The sequence below is a fragment of the Colossoma macropomum genome, unplaced genomic scaffold (genome assembly GCF_904425465.1).
Source record: "Colossoma macropomum unplaced genomic scaffold, Colossoma_macropomum, whole genome shotgun sequence".
In the NCBI taxonomy this organism is placed as follows: domain Eukaryota; kingdom Metazoa; phylum Chordata; class Actinopteri; order Characiformes; family Serrasalmidae; genus Colossoma; species Colossoma macropomum.
Genome location: NW_023495155.1, coordinates 24,598 through 44,476, shown reverse-complemented (window position 1 = coordinate 44,476; position 19,879 = coordinate 24,598). Strand labels below are relative to the sequence as shown.

At 39.8% G+C, this 19,879-nt stretch overlaps 1 protein-coding gene across 3 annotated transcripts in view; it reads left to right on the top strand.

Moving 5' to 3' along the window:
• The first annotated feature begins 313 nt into the window (after positions 1-313).
• Positions 314-19,879, top strand: part of LOC118801048 (butyrophilin-like protein 2) — a 39,468-nt gene continuing 19,902 nt past the window's right edge. The window contains exons 1-4 of one of the 3 annotated variants that reach the window (XM_036561242.1): positions 314-498; positions 625-687; positions 872-1,201; positions 3,106-3,140. In XM_036561242.1, coding sequence (XP_036417135.1) covers positions 669-687; positions 872-1,201; positions 3,106-3,125 — 369 coding nt within the window. In that variant the 5' untranslated portion in view covers positions 314-498; positions 625-668 and the 3' untranslated portion in view covers positions 3,126-3,140. Of the gene's footprint in view, positions 499-624; positions 688-871; positions 1,482-3,105; positions 3,141-19,879 lie in introns of those variants that run through there. The other 2 variants (XM_036561241.1, XM_036561237.1) reach the window with 2 other exon arrangements.

Here is a 19,879-nt window from a genome sequence, read left to right as displayed (position 1 = left end):
ATGAAAAATAAAACTGAACTTCTTTACTGAATTTGTAGCAGAAACTACATGACATTGTTATCACTGTTATTAATATTGTTTGTTTTTGTTTTAATATTGTCATATAAATCATTAGATATCATGTCAGTTTGGAAACTGTGGACATATTTTATTAACCTACTTTTTCGTTGGTCACACTTACAGTTATCTGATCAAATCTGCCCCCCTGTCTGTTTCTGATAAATAATATCTTTGGCGGATTTGGAAAAGTTGATGTTCTGGAAATCCTCGAACTAATCTGGCAACCAAGACTGGAATGAAGATTTAAGTAAAAGTAGTCGCTGCTTCTTCCGCTCTGGATGCTGAAGTGGAGAGTCGTGTGTGAGATTAGTGGAGAGTTTAAACTCGGTCTTATTATTATGGATCTGCTGTTATAGACAAAAACCTGATATGAACTGATTTAAAATGTGGACATATTTCACCACCAGCAGAGATATGACTGTATGAAGAACAGAGAAGGTAAGAGCAGTTAGCATCATGCTAATCAGGATAAAGACCACTGTGACCATTGAACCTGAGTGGAAAATAAGTATAAATTTCTCTCTCTCTCTCTCTCTCTCTCTCTCTCTCTCTCTCTCTCTGTAGGATTGTATTAGTCTGAATCTGTAGGAGGAGATAAAGAGATAAAAATGGCGGCTGCAAGAAACAGTAAGTTAAACTTCCAGAACCTACAAAAGGTTTTACTGTGAACATCATTAAATAATATTCAATCAGAGAGTTTATTTTTATTGTGGAGACACACGAGACACTACTATTAATAGTGTGTGTGTGTGTGTGTGTGTGTGTGTGTGTGTGTGTGTGTGTGTGTGTGTGTGTTTGTGTTTCTACACAGATGAGTTTAAACTTATTGGCCCCCGTGGTGATGAAAAGCATCAGTCTCCCTCTGCGGTCACTCTCTCCTGTCACCTGTCTCCTGAAATCAGTGCTGTTGCCATGGAGATCAGGTGGTTTAAGGGGACGGACTGTGTTTGTCTCTATAAGAACAGGCAGGTGACAGAGGGGAGGGGCTACGAGGGCAGAGTGAGTCTGTTCACTCAGGAGCTGCAGAGAGGAAACGTCTCCTTACAGATCAGAGACTGTAGAGAGTCAGATGAAGGAACTTACCTGTGTCAGGTCACCAATGGAGACACAACAGAGGAGTGTACAGTACAAGCGTGGGGCAGTAAGTATTCCAGAAGTTCACTCTATATAAACTCATCATCATCATCATCATCAGCGTCTCAGAATGAAAGATGAACAGACAGAAATGAGAAACACAGATGTTCAGAATGGTGTTGTGTTCAGATAAAGGAGGTAAAACATACAGAGGATAAATGATGTTAATGTGGAGTGAAGGACAGATGGAGCATTTCAGTAGAAAAAACAGTGACTCTGTTTCTCACTCTGACTCTAAACCTCCACATCATGACTGCACAGTGGAAAACTTACAACTGCAGCTAAACAAATATCAGCTAAAATGTGATATTTAATACGTGACGTCACTACAGGCAGCTGACTGACTCACAAAAAATCCTTTTCTTAACTAATTAAAGCTGCAGATCCACAAACTATAGACACAAAAAGGGGCGTGTTCAGAGTTGAGCTGCGCGTAGTGAGGAGATAAAACCGAAACTGCGCATCTTTATTCACACTTCAGTCGTATCTGTGGACTTTCACCAATAAAGAGGCGAGTCTCAGTTCTCCGATTCAGTCCCTGAATTTCAGCTCATTTCTCTACAGCGATGTCCACTCCCGCCAGGAGCTTTTTTAAGTCCAGCGCCCCCGTCTGACCATTTGATGAAACCACAATATTTCAAACTGAAATTCAAGTCTTTGAGTATAAAATACAAACAAACTAATCAAGACCAAATTTAATAGAAATATCATAGAAATTAATGCAAACATCTATCAAAACAGTAAAATAAAATAAAACATAGATAGAAGATTAAATCTGATCTTAATCTTCTAAAGAGTTTAAGGTGAAGAATGTGAGTGAATGTGATCTCCAGCCTGTAGATCTGGTGATGATGGTGAAGATTCTCTACATCCGTAAAATCACAGCAATACTACAGTTTTACAGATGAGTTATTTCAAGCCAGCTCACCTTCAGCCTGACAGGACACATCATGGATTTCCATCAACAAACATTCAAGAAAAACCTTCATTTATTTAATGAACTCAAGCAGAGTTTTAGTTTAAACTCTAAATCAGTTTAGTTCAGTTCTAAATCATCTTAAATATTGAGTTCTTCTTACAGAATCACTGAACTGAGCTGAAATATGAACTACATACACTGTAAAAGTCAAACAGGCTGTTTTTGAGGTTTGAATTATAAGAATTGTTTTGTTTGTCTGAAGGAGCTTTAAGAGTAACGTGGATCAAAATGACTTTACAACTAAAAATCCATTTCTAGATCTTTTAGAGTCTTTATTTTCTCTAAAGGGATGAATCTTTTGTCCTCCAACTTAATACATAATATATATATATATATATATATATATATATATATATATATATATATATATATATAGTTTAAATAATATAATGTAATTATTTTGCATTACATTACTCTGGCTTTTTCAGAGCTACAGGTAAAACTCTAATAAAGAAGATCTGTGTGAGGAACTTATGGGTCTGTTAATCGTTCTAGTCGTTTTAACTGCTGCAGGAATAAAAACAATTCCTTCTCATGTTTGTTCATCAGTAATGAAGCAAAACACATTATTAATTACTGATAATTACTATATTAGTTCATGAGTTGTTGATGTATAATTACTAGTTTACTAAGGAACCTTATTGTAAAGTGTTACCAATCATTTCTATAAGGCTTGAGTTTCTGCTGTAGGTTTACACTTTAACTGTTTAGCTGAACGTCTTCATGGAGTTGTACTGAAAGCATTGAGTGACAGTTCAGTAGTGAAGGATGAAGAACTACAGTACAGATGAGAAAAGGAGATTCTGATAAGGAGATAAAGAGTTAAAAAGACTGAAATATTATAACTGTAAAAGTGTTTCTCATGGAGATTTGACTAACTTTGATTTGACTAACTTTGTGTTTTGTTCGTTTTAATTATTATTATTCCACAGTATGGGGGGTAAGTAAATAACTCTGTTTACTTCTTTCTCTGCTGGTAGTGACTGATTTTTATACTCTTATAACATGAACTACATTCAATACAGACATTAAGCAGCTACATAATATTGAGTTTCAGGTAAATTTCACATGATGAACAAAGTCTCTGATCTCAGAATCAAAGCTTTTGACTTCATCTCCCTCCTTCCTTCCCACAATGCTCCTGTGCATAATCCAACTGCAGAAATGTAGAGACAGTGAAGTTCACTGTCATTAGAGTGTCTCTCATTACTGTAGTTTTCCTCTCCCCCATTACTGAAAATAGCCCAGAACACACACAGCAAGAGCTTCTGACACACACTCACACACACTATCTGCCTGTTTGATGAGTCTCTATTTCAGTGACTCACAACAAGCAGCAAATAATGAAGAGTCAGCAGCTCTGCAAGACTTGATTACTGAGATCCTCTCATCTCCTTCACTTCCATTCACTTCATTTAAGAATGATCAGCTTCTCTTATTCAGTCTGCAGAGTCTCTCAGCAGAGACTTTGTAGGTCATTTTTTTCACATATTCATCATGGCTTTAATTATGAAATTTTCAGGCTGTTTAATTCACTTCTACAGTCTGTAATAAGACAGATAAGAGAGGAGTGAATGAAGAGGGAGGAGTGTAAGACTGACTGAAATAGAGAAGACTCATTTTTGATTATACATTGGTTCTGTTTAAATGAACTACATCACATCTGTTACATTACTTTTAGACTTTCTCCTCACAGTTCAGTCCAGTAGTGAACAAACACAGCAAACATCTGACTGTTGGAGCAGATTTTCCTCCGTTAGTCGTGTTTCCATAGCTTTGAAAAAAAAAAATCTGATACAAACAGTATCTTAAGTATTTGATTCAAATAAACAGAGATGGACTTCATAGCATTTTCTTTGTCAAATCACAGAGACAACCCTCTGCTATTTTCTGCTCAAGTGTTTAAAACATTAAATTGGCCTTTGTTTTACAAAAGTTTATGTATTTATATTATATGAGACTCAAATATAAGCCAGTCTGAGTTCATCTCATTAGGAAATAACAGAATCTCAGGTGTAATAATGAACAGAAGGCTGTAATGTGAGTGAGAAGTTCTGAAAGCTCTAGAGAGAAGCAGTTGGGCTGCTAGCAGAGAAGGTGGAAGATGTAATATTGGAAGCAGCTGAACCAGAATATTAATCTCCTTAAACAGTTATTTTAATAATTAATAGAGTCACATTCAAATACATGTCATCAATGAATTATTGCACAATACTATGGGAAAATAAGGGGAGAGAGAGACAGAGAGAGAGAGACCAAAATTACTGTTGCAAATGTAATACTAAATTAGAAATTTATAGTCCTAAAATGTAACACTGTCAGTCTGTATCAGATCCTCATAAAGAAAAGAAAACCCCCAAAACAACAGTGCAGCATCATCCACATTCTATCTAATATTTCACTTAAGATTCAATGCATGAAATCTTCACAATGTATTATTCACTCCTCAGCAACTTTTGAAAGAAGCAGTGAGAGGTCAGTATATATTCAGTGTGTAGTGCTTTTATTGTGATGTGCTGATTGTTGATGAAGAATGTTTGTGTTGTAAAGACTGAATGTATTGATCTGTACTGTGTGTTCAGAGTGTTGAGCTGAACATCATCAGCAGAGAGAGTTACTAACACACACTTCAGCTCTGTATGTATCACTATAGTGTAGAGCTCACAGCAGCCTGAGATGACTGAACACCATTAATAACACTGTTACCTCATTCACACACAGTCTCACACACACACACACACACACACACACACACACACACACACACACACACACACACATCTGATCTACACACTGATATTGACAGATTACAAAGTGATGCTCACAGTTTTTCATTATCATTAATATAATCAGAAATTTGTATTAGAATCATTTCCTTACATGAACTTTAACCCATTTAATCCCATCAGTCACAATAGTGACCATAAAAATATTTTCAATTTTAATGCTCTAAAATTGTTACCGAATGATGTATTGTTGCATTTTCAGCAAATATTGAAATAATAAAGGGTCTTAATGAAATATGGGCAGTGTTAGATGTTTAGTGCGGATTGTTACAATACCAGAGCTGTTTACTTCCTGGTTGCATCATGAGAAGAGGATGGCTGCAACAAAGCTCTCAAACAAAAGGTTAGTAAAGTATGTTAACATATTTTTGGTACACATCAGCTTTAAAGTGTCTAGTATTGATATCTGTATTTGCAATTACTCAACTTTGTTCAGTGTGCTCATAGAATGAGTAAACATGTTGACAGCAACATTAGTGACTGACAGGATAATACAGTGTATCTGGGTATACACATACTTATATACATACACGTTTTTGGTGTATCTAACTTTTCACTCTGTTCTTTCCTTTAGTTTTCCTTTTGAGTCAAGTTTTGGATATGTTGGATCTAGGTGACCACCCAGACAAGGCACGCAACATTGCAGTTATCTCTCAAAATGAGAAAGATGCTGTCCTCAGTGATTGTGATAGTGATGGGTCAGATATGGAGCATGAGGGGGAGACAGATCATGACAGGAACAATATTATCAGTGATGATGTCCTTGACAGCGATGTACACAATGAAAGCATTTCAGACGCAATAAGAAGAAATCACTTTGATGAAATAATGGCCTCAGTTCATATGATTGACAACACAAAGATCACTGATGACCCATTTTTTAAGGTTAGGCCCATCTTCTCTGAGCTCAATCAGTCATACAAAATCATGCCATTTCAGGAATGGCTGTCAGTGGATGAGAGCATGATCCCATACTATGGCCGACATGGATGTAAGCAGTTCATAAGAGGTAAACCAATCTGTTTTGGTTACATGCTGTGAAGCCTTGCCTCATCCAGTGGTTATATGTATCACATGGAGCCAAATGGTGGATCCTACACTCTCCTCCCTGAGACTGGGTTGGGTCAGGGACCCAGTGTTTTTCTTGGTCTGGCAGAACAAGCTCAGGTGCCTCAAGGTTGCAAGTTCTGTCATGACAACCTCTTCACTTCACTTGCACTCCTCGATGAAATGACAAAAAGAGAATATGGAAGCCCTGGAATGGTAAGGCAAAATCATCTGTTTGATGCACCTTTCAAGCCACAGAAGTTACCCCCGGGCCCTTTTGAGGTTCTGACCCAAGGAGACAAGTTGCTGGTCTGTTGGAAAGACAATAACATTGTCACAGTGGCAACAAACATGGAGGAGAAATACAGTGAGATGTCTGTCAAGAGATGGAATAAGGAGCGACGTGCCATTGACAAAGTCCCACAACCAAAATGCATCAACCTTTACAATGAGCATATGGGTGGTGTTGACCTTCATGACTTACAGGTTTCAAGATACCGTACCTCGATCAGGTCTAAGAAGTTGTGGTGGCCCATCTTTGTATGGTTTCTCAACAGTGCACTTTTAAACAGCCATATCTTTTACAGAGATGTTATGGGAGGAACCATCGACCTGCTTACCTTCTCATGGATAGTGGCACTCTTATGCAAAAGTTTGGCACAAAACCACTGAGCAATGGAAGGAGTCTACTGGCTGCTACTGTTGAAGATCAGACAAGATATGACAAAGCTTCTCACTGGCAAATCAACACCATGCACCTGTTCCAGAGATGTCGTCATTGTGGCAAACACACTACCTATGCATGTGAGAAAGGCAAAGTGCCACTGCACGTTGAATGCTTCAAGATATACCATGGACAGTAGAAAAGGATATAGGAGTGAATGAAAAAGGAATGAAAAGAAAAACCAAAAAAAAAGAAAACAGAAAAGTCAATAAAGGGCAAGGAGAAGCAGTACAATGGAAAAATACAATAAAAGTCAATAAAAAGGGGAAAAACACAATCAAATTGACTGAAATGTTTTTGGAAAAGAAGGTCAGTTGACAAATCTTCGTTCAAAATAACTAGTTGTGCACTTGGTTCTGAAGCCTACCTCTATGATTTTATTTTGTTCAGTGTAGGCCTCTACTTGAATGCGCATTTTACAGTCTACCTGTTGTCACGTATTCGGCCAGCCAGCCTCCAAACTACAATTCCCAGAATCCTCCGCTTCATCACATGACACCAGGAAGAGCAGCAGCAACCAATCGCCGCTCTAGCTCTCCGGAATACTGATCACTCTCACCTGTGTGTTTGTCATGTGATCTGTTTAGTTTAGTATATTAGCCCGGGCTTAGCATAGGACCTTTGCGAGGTATTGTTTTCTTGAAAACTACTGAGCGTTCATTCTGGTTTTTTGATCTCCCCTGTTAGGACCTTGTGTTTCTGGATTGGTTTCTTGGATTTTCGGATTTGCCCTTTTGTACTGTTGCCTGGTTGGATTGATATCTGGTTTTGGACTTTTGCCTGTACTCTGGACTTTGATCTGCCTAGCCCTGTTGTGTTTGATCGCTTTCAGTGTATTTTGCTGTGCCTGTGTACCAACGACAATAACTCTAGTAAAGCTTCATCACTTTTTTACATCTGCGAGCGTCTGCTCTCTGGTCGCACGTTACAGAATACCTCGCCGCTTATGCAGATGGCGGATTTAGAAGCTTTTCAGAAGGCACCAATGGAACAAGGACAGCTACTCGGCAGACATCAGCAAGTTCTTTCTGGGGTAACTAACTCACTTGAATCGCTAGCTCAACAGCAAGCTGAACAACACTCTCAGCTAGCCCAGCTCGTAGCAAGCGTTAAAGGTTTAAGCAGTCAGTTACAGACTCTGAACGTCACTGAAACTGAGCTTAGCCCAGCTGCTCAGGATCTGAACTCTCTTGCCGTTTTTCCGGTTAGTAAGCCTGATAAGTTTGACGGTAACCCAGATAAATGCCGAGGGTTTTTACTCCAATGTTCCGTTTATTTTGATAATTCTCCCACTAGTAATGACCAGGCGAAGATTTCCTTTATAGTTTCCAGGCTAGCGGATAAAGCTTTAGAGTGGGCTACCGCAAGCTGGAATAGAATACACCGCCTTTCGTATGTGCAATTTTTACGTGCATTCAAAACTGTATTTGACCATCCTTATGAAGGGAGAATTAGTGGGGAATTATTGGCTCAGCTCAAGCAAGGGGCTCGTTCCGTAGTGGATTACGCTCTGGAGTTTCGGACTTTAGCAGCCAGTAGTGGTTGGAACGAGGCTGCATTGGTGGTTGTGTTTAGACAAGGACTCAGACTCGACATCTTGAACGAACTAGCATGTAAGGATGACGACCTGTCCTTAGATGAACTAGTGAATCTGGCTATTAAAATCGATCATCTGTTACAACATCGGGTCAAGAAGAACTATGACAAGAATGTCAGACGCAGTTTCACCAGATCACCAAGTACTACGGAGTCACTGGAAGCCCCTGAACCCATGCAATGTGAATCAACACGACTAACTCCGGAAGAAAGGAGACGCAGGATGAGAGATCACCTTTGTCTATATTGTGGGAAGTCTGGTCATCAGATCAAGGATTGTGCTGTGAGACCACAAACTAGCAAGGCGCCAACCCTTGGAAAGCACGTGGAGTCTACTCTGCGTGCTAATGTGGTGAGTGTTCCCACAAAAGGGTTGGTCTCTAAATCATTTATGCTACCTATCAGTATATACTGTCATCCCGATTCTGTTATTGTTTCAGCCCTTTTAGATTCCGGAGCGGAAGGAAACTTTATTCAAGCCAAGATCGTGAAGGAACTCAACATTCCTGTGGAGGAACTGCCTAATGCTTTGAAGGTGGTAGCACTGGATGGAGGACCGGTAGGAGCCGGAACAATTTCCCAGATCACCAAGCCCCTAGCCGTCCAGACCAGTGCCCTTCATCAAGAGACATTGTCTTTTTTAGTCCTAGAGCAAACTGAATTCGAGATCATTTTAGGACTCCCGTGGCTAGAGAAACACAACCCCTTGATCTCATGGTCCGATCACACAATTACTAAGTGGTCAGATAAGTGTTTGCAAACCTGCATTGTATCCCCCTCACTCTCGGTTTGTTCCACATCAGTAGAAAGCCCCGATGAAGACCAGACCCAGTTCCACATTCCCCCTGCGTATCAAGACCTCAAAGAGGTTTTCAGCAAAGTTAATGCCACCAAGTTACCCCCACATAGAACCCATGACTGCGCCATAGATTTGATTGAAGACCATACATTCCCTAAGGCCAGAGTTTATCCTTTAACCCAGGAAGAACAGAAGGCGTTAGATGTATACATTCAAGAAGCGCTCGAACAAGGCTTTATTAGACCATCTACCTCCCCAATCTCTTCTAGTTTCTTCTTCATTAAGAAGAAAGATGGAGGACTTCGGCCTTGTATCGATTATCGAGCACTCAATAACATTACGAAGCCATATCCCTATCCGCTTCCTCTGGTGCCCGTAGCCTTGGAACAGTTAAAGGGGGCTAAAATATTCACCAAATTAGACCTCAGAAGTGCCTACAATTTAATACGTATCCGAGAGGGAGACGAGTGGAAGACAGCCTTTATGACCACTAGGGGGCACTATGAGTACCTCGTGATGCCCTTCGGGCTCTCTATAGCACCCTCTGTGTTCCAGGCATTTATTAATGAGGTACTACGGGACATGCTAGGTCAATTTGTAATTGCTTATCTGGATGATATTTTGATTTATTCCCCAGACAAAGAGACCCATGTGCTGCAGGTTCGAGCAGTGTTGGAGAGACTTCTCGAGAATAATCTGTATGTAAAAGGAGAGAAATGTGAATTCGATCTTGAGTCTGTCAACTTTTTGGGTTATGTAGTCAGTAGTCAAGGGGTTCTCATGGATGATCACAAGGTCGACGCAGTGGTTAATTGGCCTGCACCCACTTCAGTCAAAGAGCTACAACGATTCCTAGGTTTTGCTAATTTCTATCAAAGGTTTATCCGAAATTTCAGTACTAAAGCCGCACCACTCACATCTCTACTCAAGGGCGCCCCTAAGAGGATCAGATGGAATGAGCAAGCCGAGAAGGCATTTCAAGACCTTAAGGAAGCCTTCACTACAGCTCCCATTCTCACACACCCCGATCCTTCCAAGCCATTCGTGGTAGAAGTAGATGCCTCAGAGACTGGGGTGGGGGCAGTTTTGTCACAAAGAGTTGGATCACCACTAAAGTTGCACCCAGTCGCCTTTTTTTCACACAAATTGTCAGCAGCAGAAAGAAATTATGGAATTGGGGATAGAGAGCTACTAGCGGTAAAGTTAGCTCTAGAGGAATGGAGACATTGGCTCGAGGGAGCTAACCATCCATTTACGGTGCTTACTGACCATAAGAATTTAGAATATCTCAGGAACGCTCGAAGACTGAACTCCAGACAAGCTAGGTGGTCATTGTTTTTTGCTCGTTTTAACTTTACCATCACTTACAGGCCTGGGTCTCGTAACACAAAAGCCGATGCGCTTTCGCGTGTACACCAAGAGTCAAGTCAAGAGTTAGACCCTGATAGCCACAAGACCGTTTTACCCCCAGACCTTATTATATCAGCTATACGTTGGGAAATAGATGAAGCCATTGACGCTGCGCTAACTAATGCTTCGGTGCCTAGTCAGTGCCCCCCAGGGAAGAAATATGTCCCTCTAGAATGTAGAGATCGCTTAATTACATGGGCACACTCTTCCATTGTGACGGGTCATCCGGGAGAAACACATACCCATCAGTTAATATCAAATCGATACTGGTGGGAATCAATGAGTAAGGACGTTCATACATTCGTGCAATCATGTTCGGTCTGTTCACAATGTAAAACCCCTAAGACTTTACCCGCAGGCAAGTTGATGCCCCTTCCAGTTCCTGACAGACCCTGGTCACATTTAGCTATAGATTTTATAACTGAACTTCCCGAATCCCAAGGTTTCACCACAATTCTGACTGTGGTGGATAGATTCTCCAGGGGGGTACGTTTTGTTCCGTTTCCTCACTTGCCCACGGCTTTCCAAACGGCAGAAGCCATGTTTAACCATGTGTTTAGATTTTTCGGGATCCCGGAGGACATTGTCTCTGACCGAGGGCCACAATTTACCTCACAGGTATGGTCAGCCTTTTTTGAGCAGATTGGAGTCTCTGTGAGCTTAACTTCTGGATATCATCCTCAAGCAAATGGACAGTGTGAAAGTGTGAAAGGATGAATCAGGAACTTGGAAAGTTTTTAAGGATTTTTTGTCACAACAACCCCACTGACTGGTATCGATTTTTAACCTGGGCTGAAATAGCACAGAACTCTTTGATCAGTTCCTCGACAGGTTTGACCCCTTTTCAGTGTGTATTGGGTTATCAGCCCCCTTTGGCCCCATGGACTGGGATGGAAACAGAGGTCCCTGCGGTCGACGACTGGATGAAACGGAGTGAGCAGGTCTGGGAGGAGACGCACCGCCGGATTGAGGAAGTTCTCCAAAGACATAAAGAACAGGCGGACCGGCACAGAGGACCCACTCCGGAATATCAGCCTGGGGACCGAGTCTGGCTGGCTACACGAGATTTTCGCCATAGAGAGGGAAGTAGGAAGTTACTCCCTAAATACATTGGACCATTTAAAATAGTTAAGAAAATAAATGACGTGACGTACAGATTAGAATTACCCCCTAGATTTCGAGTATCATCTTCTTTTCATGTGTCTTTATTGAAACCGTTTGTTGCAGGGCCGTTGGACGAGGTGTCGTCGGATGCTACACCTCCCCCGCCAGAAATGATAGAAGGGGCACCGGTCTACGCTGTCCGTAGGCTGCTGGACTCCAGAAGAAGAGGCGGTCTCTTGCAATATCTTGTGGATTGGGAGGGCTACGGACCTGAGGAGCAGTGTTGGGTGCCGGCCAAGGACATTCTGGACCCTGGGCTCGTGGCGGATTTTCACAGCCAGCACCCTGAGAAACCTGCTCCGCGTCCCAGGGGTCGCCCACGTAGAGGGCTACCCGTATCCCTTCCAGCTCGTCTGCAGAGACCACGTGAGAGTTCACAGGCGGTCCAGCGCCTCGGCAGCTCTGGGTCGGCCCCTGTTCCGAGGACTGGTGGGGGACGGGGTGGTCGTCCTGGTCGCCCTCGTTCCAAGGCCAGCCAGGACTCTTTGGAGGGGGGTACTGTCACGTATTCGGCCAGCCAGCCTCCAAACTACAATTCCCAGAATCCTCCGCTTCATCACATGACACCAGGAAGAGCAGCAGCAACCAATTGCCGCTCTAGCTCTCCGGAATACTGATCACTCTCACCTGTGTGTTTGTCATGTGATCTGTTTAGTTTAGTATATTAGCCCGGGCTTAGCATAGGACCTTTGCGAGGTATTGTTTTCTTGAAAACTACTGAGCGTTCATTCTGGTTTTTTTGATCTCCCCTGTTAGGACCTTGTGTTTCTGGATTGGTTTCTTGGATTTTCGGATTTGCCCTTTTGTACTGTTGCCTGGTTGGATTGATATCTGGTTTTGGACTTTTGCCTGTACTCTGGACTTTGATCTGCCTAGCCCTGTTGTGTTTGATCGCTTTCAGTGTATTTTGCTGTGCCTGTGTACCAACGACAATAACTCTAGTAAAGCTTCATCACTTTTTTACATCTGCGAGCGTCTGCTCTCTGGTCGCACGTTACAGTCAGCATGTGAGAAGATGTAGGAATTTTAAAACACTGTTCATACAAGTGTTGTAAGCTAATCAGAGACAGTATTGGCCTAAAATTTAAATTAATTAAATCTTGTAGCGAAAATGTTGGTGCATAACAAACTAAAAACCTATGATCAAAGGAATAGAAATGCCCAGAACATTCACTACACAAAATGAATTCAGTATCAGTACCGAAAAGCTGGTGAGCAGTGATGAAGTAGAGTAGAGGACAGAAAGAGGCTTTAAGTTAATGATCTTCCACAACAAAAATCCTGTTACTGCAGAAACACACACCAGCCTGCACAGCTGCACTGATTTCTAACTGCTACCTTAATGATGAGCAAAGCTGACAACAGTAAAATGTGTTTCAGTTAAAGCTATTTAAAGTTATTCTATTCACTCATACAATTCTTCAGTTTAATATCTAACGGTAATCAGGCCTACCACATTCTAAAGAATTCAGAGTACTTTAAGTGCCACTAAAGTATCTGTCAAGTCTTATTAAGTATATTTGCAGTATCTTCAGTTATTTACCCCTTAAAACCCTTACATACCTTCCCTCACTTCCTACTAAGGAATAACTCTGTACTGCTTTCCATATGTGAATAATAAGCCTTTTGATGTAATAAAGCTGTGAATTTATAGGGTTAAATTCTGTTATTGGTCTTTGATGCTCTTTTACCTGCAGACAAAAACTCAGTGAGCCAATCAGATGCTGTAAATCAGACACGACACACACAATGACACAAAAAGACAGAAAGATCCACAAAGTCCAAAACCATCACGTCCTTTACAGCCTGTCTTTACCAGAGCAGCACGATGACAATAATCTCTAAAACTCTAGCAGAGAGATCTGAATGATTTATACCAAAACTGGTCAGTTACAGTGAATATGAGATGTGATAGTTTAATAACATAAACTTAACTACATTATGTAATTATTAATTACTTATATTTTTCACTTTAAAAAAAAATCTGTTTTGAGAATTTAATCATCACTGGGCTTTATTTTGTATCTCCTTTAAATCTCACCGGTCAGCAGAAGAGATTCCTTCATTTTCTTTCTCTCCTCTTCTGTCCATTCTCTGTTACTCTGTAGAAGAGAATAAAACAGAGTGAAGATGTGATGATGGTTGGTGTCAGTATGAATCACTGAGAGCTGATATTACTAACAGTACAGACTCTGCTGATTGTAGCTGATTGAAATATTTAAACTCAGGTGAAGAAGAGATTAAAGCAGAGTTAGAGCAGGATTTTATAAAAGGAGTAAAACTTGTTGCACCAATTCACAAGTTATAGCAGAAGAGGGTGGGGAGTGGGGGGCAGGAAAGTGATGAGCAATATTACACTGACATTAAGCAAAAACACATCCTCATCTTTGTTCATAAGAAAATGATGTTGATTAATTAGTGTTCTCACCTGTCTGACACTGGAAAAGAGAAACTTTAATGAACAATTATTGACATATGATATCCTAAATATGCTGAACATACCTGAATATACAAACCACCAAACCTCTTCTCTTGAAAAGTTGGGATATTTTGTAAAATGCAGTAAAAACAAGGATCTGTGATTTGTTCATTCTCTTAGGCTTTTATTTAACTGACAAGAAAAAACACAGCACAAAGAAAAGTTTTCAAAGATTTTCCAACTTAATTGTATTTTATAAATATAAACAAATTTAGAACTTGATGCCTGCAACACGTTGAACAAAAAAATCGGGACAGAGGCATGTTCACCACTGTGTTACATCTTCTTTCCTTTTATTTACATTTTTAATCATTTGGGAAATAAAGATACTAATTGTTGCAGTTTTGCAAGTGGAATTTTTGCCCATTCTTAATTGATACAAGACTTCAGCTGTCCATGGTCATCGTTGCCCAATTCTCCTCTTCAGGATGTGTCATACATTTTCAACAGCAGACAGATCTGGACTGTAGGTAGGCCAGATGGGTGGAAGTCACTGATGCACTCCCATACCATGACAGATGTCGTTGTTGCACTGTTCACTTACAAAAGTCTTGAAGGTGCCTTTTGTCTTTGGCATGGAGAACTGTCCTTTTTTGCCAAAAACAAGCTGAAACGTGGACTTATCTGACCACAGCATACATTTCCACTGTTTTTCAGACCATCAACCGTGTTTCTGTGTAGAGTTGATGTATGGCTTTCTCCTTGCGTAACAGAGTTTCCAGTTGCATTTCTTGATGTAGTGGTGGACTGTGTTAAGTGCCAATGGTTTTCCAAAGTACTCCCAAACCCATGTGGTTATATTTAACACAGTAGCGTAATGGTTTCTCATGCAACGCTGTCTGGAGACTTGAAGGTCACACACATTCACCAATGGTTTCCAGCCTTGCCCTACATGGGCTGAGATTTCTCTGGATTCCCTCAATCTTTTCACTATATTATGTATGGTAAAAGGTAAAAGACCTAAATACTTTGCAATCGTGCATTAAGAAATGTTCTTTTTGAAAGGTTTGGCAAAAAGTGGTGAGCCATGACCCACCTTTACTTTCAAAGACTCAGCCTTTGGTGGATGCTCCTTTTTCCCTGTTTACCCAGTCATGATACCGTCACCTGTTACCAATTCACCTGCTTATTGTGGAATGATTCAAAATGGTCTAACTTGAATATTCTATAATCTTTCACTGTTATTTTGCCAAATCCCAACATTGTTTGTGTGTTGCAGGCAGCAAATTCAGAATTTGTTTATATTAACTAAATATAAATCAAGTTGGTCAGCCAAAACATTAAAAGTCATTTCTTTGTACTTTTGTTAGTTAAATAAAGATTCAACAGAATTAACAAATTACAAATGATTGCTTTTATTGTATTTTACATAATGTCCTAAACTAGATCAGACTTCTGTACAGATGGGGCTGGACAACAGAGTGAAAACTGAGCAAATGTGTCAAAACATTTTTTAAATTGTAGCTTGTCGTGTACTGTACATTATTTTAACTCTCTCAGGTCGACAATATCATATGTGACAAAGGATGGCATAGATAAATGAATAATATTTGCATGCTTTCATGAGACATACTTTCATTTTGCCCATATGAGTAGTGCGGTTCCTGTGAGAAGTCAGGAACACAGCCTCTGATTGGTTGAAAGACACGACCCAAGGCATGAGTGGATGGCTAACAGCCCTGCTAAAAACAATAATGCTACTCCAAAAAGACAGTGCAGTACAAGGTTGGAATACAAAGCTTCTGAAAAGGACACAATCACAATGGATTGAAATGGCAAGACATTAACCTTCTGGGAAAAAATGAAAGAGTTTCTAACATGCAGCATTCCTAAGATGTTGGTTCTTTTATGTACATCGTCCTTTAATGTCGCATACAACATCGACCTGAGAGAGTTAATGATTTTCAACTGTACACTACTCTGTGGAAGCGAAAAACCTCTAACCGTTTCACTGTTGGACTGTGTGTAATTGAAAGCTATTAGACTTCACTTGAACCCCAGTGAGTAAGCGTTTGTTCCTGTAACACTTCTAGTCAGCTAAAGAATCTGCACCATCCTGCGTGTGTTATTTTCAGTAATGGAGGAGAGGAAAACTACAGTAATGAGAGACACTCTAATGATAATGATGTACTGATGATGAACGACTCAAATATTCCATCATCACATAAGAACAGTGACATCACTCCCAACAGAGCCAGACTGCTTTTATTTGTTGTGTCTTTTTCTCATCAGTGAACTTCACTGTCTCTACATTTCTGCAGTGCAGTGGGATTATGCACAGGAGCATTGTGGGAAGGAAGGAGGGAGATGAAGTCAAAAGCTTTCATTCAGATCAGAGACTTTGTTCATCATGTGAACATCAAACTTGATTTATGTGACTGTTTTCGGAATTAAAATTTATTACACGTGATTAGTGTGTAAAATATCCCATTACAATCAGAGTAAGAAATCAATAAGTTTAGTTATTTACTTACCAAAAAAAGAAATATCTGGGTAAACAAAAGAAGGCAACACAATATTAGATGGAACTCAAAGAAAACAGTAACACCACTTACAGTTAGAATACCTGGTACACAGTCTTTTTAACTCATTATCTCCTTATCAGAATCCCCTTTTATCATCTGTACTGTAGTTCTTCATCCTTCACTACTGAACTGTCACACAATGCTTTCAGTACAACTCCATGAAGACGTTCAGCTAAACAGTTAAAGTGTAAACCTACAGCAGAAACTCAACCCTTATAGAAATGATTCTATTCTAACAAACTCTGCCTTGAACATCTGTATTTCCATTTCTGTCTTTTTATCTATCATTCTGAGATGAGACACTGATGTTGAGTTTATCTAGAGTGAACGTCTGGAATACTTGCTCTTCACTTGTCTTACTCCTACTGTACACTCCTCTGTTGTGTCTCCATTGGTGACCTGACACAGATAATGTCCTAAATCTGACTCTCTACAGTCTCTGATCTGTAAGGAGACGTTTCCTCTCTGCAGCTCCTGAGTGAACAGACTCACTCTGCCCTCGTAGCCCCTCCCCTCTGTCACCTGCCTGTTCTTATAGAGACAAACACAGTCCGTCCCCTTAAACCACCTGATCTCCATGGCAACAGCACTGGTTTCAGGAGACAGATGACAAAACAGAGTGAGAGCAGAGTCAAAGTGATAATCTCCATCACCACGAGGGCCATAGAGTTCAAACTCATCTGTGTAGAAACACACACACACACACACACACACACACACACACACATTAATAGTTGTGTCTCGTGTGTCTCCACAATAAAAATAAACTCTCTGATTGAATATTATTTAATGATGTTCACAGTAAAACCTTTTGTAGGTTCTGGAAGTTTAACTTACTGTTACTTGCAGTCGCCATTTTTATCTCTCATTATCTAAAAAATACAATTGAAAAAATTAACCCCAATATACACATTAAATTAAAGGGATTAGAAATTAAAAACCAACTGGGCATCTTTATCAACATTACCGATCAATAAACCCTTTGACACTGTTGAAGGCTATAATAAGCATATTCACCTTTTAGCCGTCCTGATAAGAGCCCTGTCAGCGTTCTCTCAGTATCCACACAGCCAGGTCCAGCACCCTTGTTCTTCTTACTAACAGCTAGTTTTGCTGTCCCTAACAAATAATTTAATAAACATCCCTTTTTCCTTACAGTAGCCCCAGCAATAAAAATCTTCTTAGAAAACTCCTCTCTGAACCCAAAGCAGTATCTATTAAGAAAGTGACAGATCTGACAATTTAAACTGTAATTCTCAACCAGCGTCATCATCTCAGGTCTTCAGATTCATATTCTGAGCTGCAGTAGTGATTCATCAGCTGCTGGAAGAAGAACCCTTAAAGCTTTAGGACACTACAGTAAATGTATGTACTTCTGTTATATTTATATTAATGTACTGTACCAATGAAAGATTCACATGTTGCTTCTACACTAAATAAAGTCTCTTGTGTGATTTAAAATTTGTCCTGCATTAAATGCACATCCAACAGTTTCTGTATAATGTAATGTTTATATACACTGTGGATTTTGTAACATCTGACTTGTTTTTCTGTGGGTTTGTTCTGACCACCTTGTAAGGACAGATCTGTCATTGCATGGGTTTATATGGGTAACACTTTACTTACGGACAGTCTTTGTGAGAAACTTATGACAACTGACATAAATCTACATAAACTCACGTAACTCTCATAACATCCATGAAAAGTGACTTTTTATTTAACCAATATAAGATTGTCTTTACACTTTCTTAGCTGAAATAACAGAGTACATTAAGTTTTTAGTGGCATTTCTTCCTTAACAGTATTGAATCAATTTCTCAGTGTCTTCTGTTTATAGTGTCCTTTTGACATACGATACTTAAAAATATATTGAATATATTTAATGTTGCTATGCTTTCTATGGTTGCCAGGAACTAGAAACTTTCAAGTTGACTTTATATATAAGTGAAAGATTTTGAATGTCATGAGGTGATAAATGAAGAGCCTTCATACACGCATGGATTTTAAAGTTTACTTGCGATCTTCATGAGCTGAAATCACAAACAATGCACATTTTGTCAGCTCTGAAAACATGGCTGTACACATAACTCTTGCAATGCACTCGATTGTACAGGACCCTTTCGCTGCACTAGATGCCTAAATGCCTGAGTGAGCAGTGCATTCCTGATATGTGTTCCCCAACAAAGTATACTGCAGCTATTTATAATGAGGTTTACAGAGCAGAGTGAAAACAAGAACTAAAAAAAGTCCCACATTGTGCTGTGACATTCAAAGTAGTATGTAGTAGTATCAGAAGTTGTGTGGTGAAGCCTTATGAACTCTGTCCTTTAGGAAAGTCCTATCAGGATGTAATATGATAATATCAAAGAGGAACACATTGTCTAAATGTATAGTTACTGAAATTGTGCAATTTCACTGCTTTTCCATGGAAACATGTAAATCTACAGTTTACAGTCACCATCTCACTCTCAACACTGAGGGGTTTGTAGGGTTCAAACAGTATTTTTAGCACTGCTTTTGGCTTTGTTTCTCCCTGTAATTTAGCCATGATACTGTCATAACTATCAATCAGCTGTGCTCACTAGCTGTCATTTCAAGATGACACCTGCTCTTTTAGACAGTGATCTACCAATGATCTACTAATAACTAGAAATCATAGTGTTGATATTAAAAAAACAATCTACACTAAAAAAATGAAACTGCTTTTTTATGTTGTCATAATTTTGATCAGGCCACTGCAACTTTTATTGAAGACCTGCCTTCCTTTTCATCTGATTAGTCAGAACAGAAGTAACACTTGTGATGTCAGCTACTCTACTGCTTCTAGTTGAATTTTTTTAACTCAGGGTGCCCAGAGGGCTCCGCACTGAAGACAGCAACACGCAACATGCGTCTCTCAACAACAAAAAAAGGCACCTCGGTCCACAAAAACATCCACTGTGAATCACCTGTACATATTAACTTGTGTTACATATAAAAATAAACTTGTGAAACAGTGTCATGATGGCATTAGATGACATTCATATTTCTTTTAGCAATTCTATGGTAATGAGTGTCGTACCAGTTTTTGTGGGTTATTATGTTAGACAGCTGCTCAAGTGAAGTGAAGGCCCAAGTGAAGTCGATATGCAGGTTAAATCAAACAGCTGATGTGCAAAGATGAGGAAAAACAACAC